Raw genomic sequence first — 6,705 nt, 5'->3', positions numbered from 1 at the left:
GAGAAGTAATAAATTATATCACATGGTAATCGATTAAAGCAGAGACTACTGAATAAATTAGTCATTGTCTCAAAAATAATTGTGTAATTGATTACGAGAAGGCTGTAATTGATTAAGCCGATACGAGACATAACTTTACAAGCTTCAGACATCTTTTATAATCGATTATGATAAGGCTGTAATCAATCAAAACAATGAGTTTTGCCTTTTGAAGAAACTTTTCTAACTTTAGAAATTTTTTTCTCACTCATAAGGATGCATGATGCACAAGAGATATGATATGGACTAAGATGCAACATTCAATAAAACAACAAATATAAATGCCACTCAAAGGAGTTGGACATGTAAAAGACAAAACATCTTCAAGCTTTTTCTCCAAGCTTCAAACTTTAGTCTTCATGTTGCTCCCCCTATCTCTAACAGTTAGTCCGTGTGTTATTATTCAACCCCTATTAAGTCAAAAGACATTTGTGTCTTAAGACAAATTAGGACCCTTAATTATTTTGATTAGATGTATATAAATACAACGGTTAAAAGTTGTCTTATGTGATATCAAATCATGCTTCCTATATCTGTGCCCGTCTTTCCATACAAAAGCAAAGATACTCCATGATCCGATACAACATTAAAGGGTGCATTTAAGAACTTTAGTGTGCACATAAACAACAAATCTTTTTATTTGTGTTAGAGCCAACAGTGGCTTGGTAGGACAAAGAATACTGAGTTGTGTGTAAGCTTGTTGTAAAGTCAGAAGTAGTAGTGACTAATACTTGTAACTTTGATAAGTAAATGGGAACTTGGTGGTTTACCAAGAATTTGATGTAGTCTCGGTAGTTGAGACAAACTAGTATAAATTTGTGTCTAATAGTTCTTTCACTCCTTTTGCGTTTAAACTGACTTAGGATTTGAATTTGATTTTGTTTGAAAACACATTCTATTTTGCAAATTTTGTTTCTATCGTTTGAGTCTAAGTTTCCAAAAATTTGTTATATGTTTTCAAAATTATTTTTTAGATGATAACTTTGTGTTTTAGAAAAAGGTTTAGAAAAATTCTTAAAATTACCATTCAACCTTCTTGTGATATTTTCCTTTTACAACCCCCTTTTGAGGGTTAAGTACACCTAACGATGTAGCAGGAGAAGATCCCAAGCCCTAAGGAAGTGATGGCTGACACAAGCACTATAGTCTTCATTCCAAAAGGAGCATCCACAAATAGACCACCAGCCATTGATGGGAAGAACTACTCCTATTGGAAGAACAAGATGAAGTTCTTAATGGGGTCTTAAGATGTGGAAATGTGGGACATTGTCCAAGAGGATCCATACATCCCTACCAAGAGGAACTCAAAAGTAGTTCAAGAAGCAAAGCCAATATGTGATGCACTTCAAGTGGCCTATGATGGGACTAACTAAGTAAATGAGTCCACGATAAACATCTTGACACTCCAATATGACCTGTTCAATATGGAAGAAGCAGAATATATTGAGGAGATGTTTAGTAGATTCATTGTCATCACAAATGATCTAAAATCACAAGGGAAGTCATATAGTACCTAAGATCAAATCACAAATCAAATCACAAAGATCCTAAGAAGCTTACCTAAAGTGTGGAGACCTAAGGTAACAACCATTTAAAAAGCAAAAGATCTAGACACACAGAAGCTAGATGAATTGTAAGATCTTTCAAAGTCTACAAGTAAGAAATCATGGATGAGATTCAACCAAAAAGAAGGAAGGAAATACCCCACAAGGCTAATACCTCCTCTAGGAAATCTGCACATCAACTAGGAGATTTAGAAGAAGAAGAAGAAAGAGAAGAAAAATGTATTACTTTTGGAAATGATGACGTGGTTTAGAAGAAGGAACAAGAGAATAAGATTCTTTTAAAATTAGAAAGATTCTTAAAAGCAACTATCAATATGTGATAATGATTGAACAATTTTTATTTTTAATTAGAAGGATTCTGATAACTGATATGTGGTGATGTGACATTCTATGTATTATATAGTAATAATAATAATAAGTCATCTTAAAAATTATAAAAACGATGATTTCTTATTGGTCTAAAACTCTAAATACATCTAGGGGGACAAATCTAACTGGTGTACCCAAAAGTGTCACCATGTAACCCTATCACAGCCACATGCGATCATGTGCCGGCGCTTCCTCCACAATCTTTTTATTCTTGTATTTGTTTATTCGTCGGTTCTCTTATAAACTCTTGCCAGGTTTTCACCACTCCACGGTGAATCCAAAGCCAAACATTGCATTACAGTAACTCTCAACTTTTTATTCTCTTTCTTTTACTCCTTTCCCATTTGTCGGTTTCAACATTCTCCACGCCCATTTTACTGTCACTCACACACATACACACACATACAAAAGCTATAACAACAGATCACCCCAATTCGCTCTCTCGCCTCCTTCGCAAGCAACCAACTGGGTTCGTTCTTTTCTTTACTTTTCTTCTTCTTCTCTTCTGATTCTCGCTCGCCGCCGGAGGCACGTGCGCGCGTCACGTTGCGCGGAGTGAGCGATCATTGGTTTCGAGTCACGAGGGTCATCATCGTACATTCCTCGGATCGAATTGTGAAGATGGGCGCGTGTGGCGGTTTTTCGAGTCGGCGGTGAATTCGGGCGGAAAATGCGGCGGCGGGCCGCCGAGTATCGGCGCCCGGTTCGGCGGCGGTTCTCTCATTGGATCTGGTTGCTTCTCGGCGCGTTCTCCCTTGCTGGTTTGGTTTTGTTCTTCGTGCAGCACAATCACCGCGAGGATCGGATCCAACAGCCCCTTCTGGTAAAACGACGTCGTAACATCCCTCCCTCTGTTTTCAATTCATCCATCTCAATGACTTTTGGCTCTGTTTTTATAATTGTATTAACTTCTAACTGATAACTTATATTTGTATTTACAATTTTGCTTAAGATTGTTTTGTTTGCATTAGCAATTTAGCATTGGCAGCTACAAGAAGATCGTATATTTTTGCTTGAATATTTTGAAGCAATTGAATTGACAATTGCCAATGTGCATCATTTTCGATCTTGAATCTCATAACTATGTCGTTTTTAGTTTTTAGTATCTGTGGAATTGAACGTTTCTACTTTTTTCATTGGTTTTGTTGAATATTTGTTAATTTTTTAATAATCTTCCTTGTAGTGTGGTTGTAGGCTTCCTGTTTTCATATTTGTGGTATTTATTTCCATTTTTTATTATTCTTTTGTGAAAAAAATTAGATAGAACTCATAGCGTTATGGATTGGAGAAGTATTTCTTATTTTGTTATTCTTTATATTGTAGACACTAAACAGTGAGTTAAATTTAGGTAGCTACTTTCATAATTGAAGTTTTGGGAGTCAATTGTGGTGGTTACTTTTAAATATAATGTACTGGTATTAGTGGTATATATCTGACAAATCACCTTCTTTTGCTATTTGTTGTTCTAAAGTGAAAGTATAGATGGATCTTCCCGTGGTTTGTGATGTTATATAGGCTATGGTAAATGCTGAGGTAATAGTCTGGTAGTTAGAGTGATATTAAAGTTTACTCTGGCAATAAGATGTGCTATTTAAACAGAAAGAAGACTTTTTACTTGATTATTTCTCGTAGTAAATTATGATTTGCCTTATTCGTTTTAACAGATTAAATAAATTATTACTTCTTATTGTACATTGTTATGGTCACAGTAAGAACTGATATTGACATACTGTTATAGAACTCATTTACTGTTGTCCACTGTTTAGTGAGTGTTTGGACACACATCCAGTACACATGTAAGATAACAAAATCACATCCATTGTATTCATTTATGTAGAAACAATAGTTTGTAGTTTCTGATGGACGCGCATAAAGTGGGTTTCAAACAAAACACATTTAGTGTTCATTCTCTAACCATTCTACTTGCAATCGTTTACATGCACACTGCCTCTTCTGCAGAAAATTGTTATGACATTGTCAATTCCTTGTAGAATTCAGTCATCATTTCTTATGTCACCAGTGCTCATGACTATAGTCATTCTGCTTCTCAATATTATTCTAATACTCATTTAGTCCATTTCTCCAGTTTGTAGATATATACATCTAGCTATGTTATATAGACAACCTGCCTTTCAACATTGTGCCGTTAACTATAAACTTTTTAATATATGATTATATCACTGTCCTCATAATTGCGGAAGTTCATTAATTGTTTTCTTTTTCAGTCACCCAACACTGAAAAAAATATCTAAACATATGCTTTTTTTTCAAGCTTCTTCATGATTATGGTGTTAATTATGCCAATAAATGGTATAAAAGAAAAGCATTGTACACTCAAGTTTTTGGATGATATTATAAACAGAATTTGATTAATTGGTCATTTGAAGTGTTAAACATGGTATTGGTAAGTATGCCCTGGTAGTGATTCTTCTTCTAATGCATGAGGAAAATAATTGAAATATCTGTTGAAATGAAGGAAAAGGGACACAGAAAACCTATCCATTTGTATAAGCCATTCAATGTGATGTAATATAACTGTTAATGCTAGAACAATTTTGTGTTGTGCAGCTATTTTGTGCTCCATATGACAGAATGACTGTTATGCTTCAAGTGACATTGCTATTTGCTATTACAATTGTTTCCTTCCCCCAGCCCCTCTCATTAGTGGGTACTTATAGAGCAAGTTATTTTGCAGGAGAAAAATGCTATAGTTGAACATATTGCCAAGAGATATAATTTTACTGAGGAAATTTTAAGTGCAACATCCTTTTCACGGCAGTTAGCGGAGCAAATGGTTCTGGCCAAGGCTTATGTGATTATTGCCAAAGAGCACAATAATCTTCACCTTGCCTGGGAGCTTAGCTCAAAGATTAGAAGTTGTCAGCTTTTGCTTTCAAAAGCTGCCATGACTGGGGAGCGTCTGACCATGGAGGAAGCTGAGCCAATTATTAAAAGCTTGTCTTCTCTAATTTTCAAGGCACAAGATGTCCATTATGACATTGCAACCACTATAGCAACAATGAAATCACATATTCAAGCACTTGAAGAGCGTGCAAATACAGCAACAGTTCAAAGTACTGTGTTTGCTCAAATATCAGCTGAAGCACTACCCAAGAGTCTTCATTGCTTTAATGTGAAACTTATGGCTGATTGGCTGAAGATGCCATCCCTGCAAAAACGAGAACATGAGAGTAGAATCTCCCCCCGGCTCACAGATAACAATCTATATCATTTCTGCATTTTTTCAGATAATGTACTGGCTACATCTGTAGTTATTAACTCAACAGTCATGAATGCTGACCATCCAAAACAGTTAGTCTTTCACATTGTTACTGATGGTATCAATTATGGAGCAATGCAAGCATGGTTCTTCAGTAGTGACTTTAAAGGGGCTACCTTAGAGGTGCAGAATATTGAGGAATTTTATTGGTTGAATGAATCTTATTCTCCAATTGTCAAACAGCTACACATTCCAGAATCACGATCCTTTTATTTTGGACCTTATCAAGGTGCAAATGTTGAGCCAAAATTGCAAAACCCCAAGTTTTTGTCTTTACTAAATCATCTTCGGTTTTACATTCCTGAGATTTATCCACTACTTGAGAAGGTTGTTTTCCTAGATGATGATGTTGTTGTTCAGAAGGACCTAACCCCACTTTTCTCACTGGATTTGCATGGAAATGTGAATGGAGCTGTTGAAACTTGTCTAGAAGCCTTTCATAGGTACTACAAGTATCTCAACTTCTCAAATTCAATTATAAGCTCAAAGTTTGATCCACAAGCATGTGGATGGGCACTTGGTATGAATGTGTTTGACTTGTTTTCATGGAGGAAAGCAAATGTGACTGCAAGGTATCATTATTGGCAGGAGCAGAATGCTGATGAGACACTCTGGAAGCTCGGTACTCTTCCACCTGCTCTTTTAAGCTTTTATGGTTTGACAGAACCACTTGACAGAAGATGGCATGTTTTAGGATTGGGTTATGACCTAAACATTGACAACCGCCTCATTGAAAGTGCCGCAGTTATTCACTTTAATGGGAACATGAAACCATGGCTGAAGTTAGCTATAGGCAGGTACAAGCCATTATGGCACAAGTACATAAACCAAAGTCACCCCCATCTACAAGATTGTGCTGCAGGTTAAAATGCACTACTTCTCATTTGCTTATGGATTATGCAATCTCAGATTATTTTGATCTCTTGATCTGTGATTGCGTTGGCCATTATTGTAGAGTCAGAAGTAGAAAGTATTGACTTTGCTAGGAATTTTGTTTTGTTTTTCTTTTCATTTTATTTTTCAATCAGTGTCTTGAAATAGAAAATGATTACTTTATACACCAAAGTTTAAAATGCGTTAGGTAAAAGAGGTGGGAGAATTCATATTTGGCTTTTGGGGCTAGCTTTTCTCATTCTCCAAGTTGTAGATTTATTTGTTCTTTAGTAATTATTTGTAATAATTATAAACTCTTTCAAATAGTGATGTAATTGAATGGAAACATTTCCCCCTTTTCTCCTTTGAATTATTTCTAAATGTCAAGTCAATTAATCGTTTGTTTATTTACTAAGCCAGCCATATCCTTTAGAACTTTGCATCTTTTTTTTTTAAAAAAAAAAACTAAAAAATCTGAATCTAATATGCATGTAGTCATGTTGATTTTTAGCAACAAGAGAAGCAAGAAAAGGATTAAAGAACGAAAGTCAGGAAAATAAATTACCACTAATAATGTGA

General features: G+C 35.4%; 1 protein-coding gene across 1 annotated transcript; it reads left to right on the top strand.

The window, feature by feature from the left end:
- The first annotated feature begins 2,206 nt into the window (after positions 1-2,206).
- LOC100784212 (hexosyltransferase GAUT11) lies at positions 2,207-6,472 on the top strand. Its single transcript, XM_003522935.5, has 2 exons — positions 2,207-2,796; positions 4,669-6,472. Exons 1-2 carry the CDS (start codon positions 2,644-2,646, stop codon positions 6,118-6,120), a joined length of 1,605 nt encoding a protein of 534 aa, XP_003522983.1. The 5' UTR covers positions 2,207-2,643; the 3' UTR covers positions 6,121-6,472.
- Positions 6,473-6,705: the final 233 nt, after the last annotated feature.

This window comes from Glycine max, chromosome 4 (assembly GCF_000004515.6).
Source record: "Glycine max cultivar Williams 82 chromosome 4, Glycine_max_v4.0, whole genome shotgun sequence".
Classification (NCBI taxonomy): Eukaryota; Viridiplantae; Streptophyta; class Magnoliopsida; order Fabales; family Fabaceae; genus Glycine; species Glycine max.
Note: the sequence above shows the minus strand (reverse complement) of the source record. Positions and strands in the feature narration are given on the sequence as shown.

Coding starts and splice junctions, on each gene's coding strand:
- LOC100784212 (XM_003522935.5), top strand. CDS start 2,644: ATGCGGCGGCGGGCCGCCGAGTATCGGCGCCCGGTTCGGCGGCGGTTC. Junction 2,797..4,668: donor GGATCCAACAGCCCCTTCTG/GTAAAACGACGT, acceptor GTTATTTTGCAG/GAGAAAAATGCTATAGTTGA.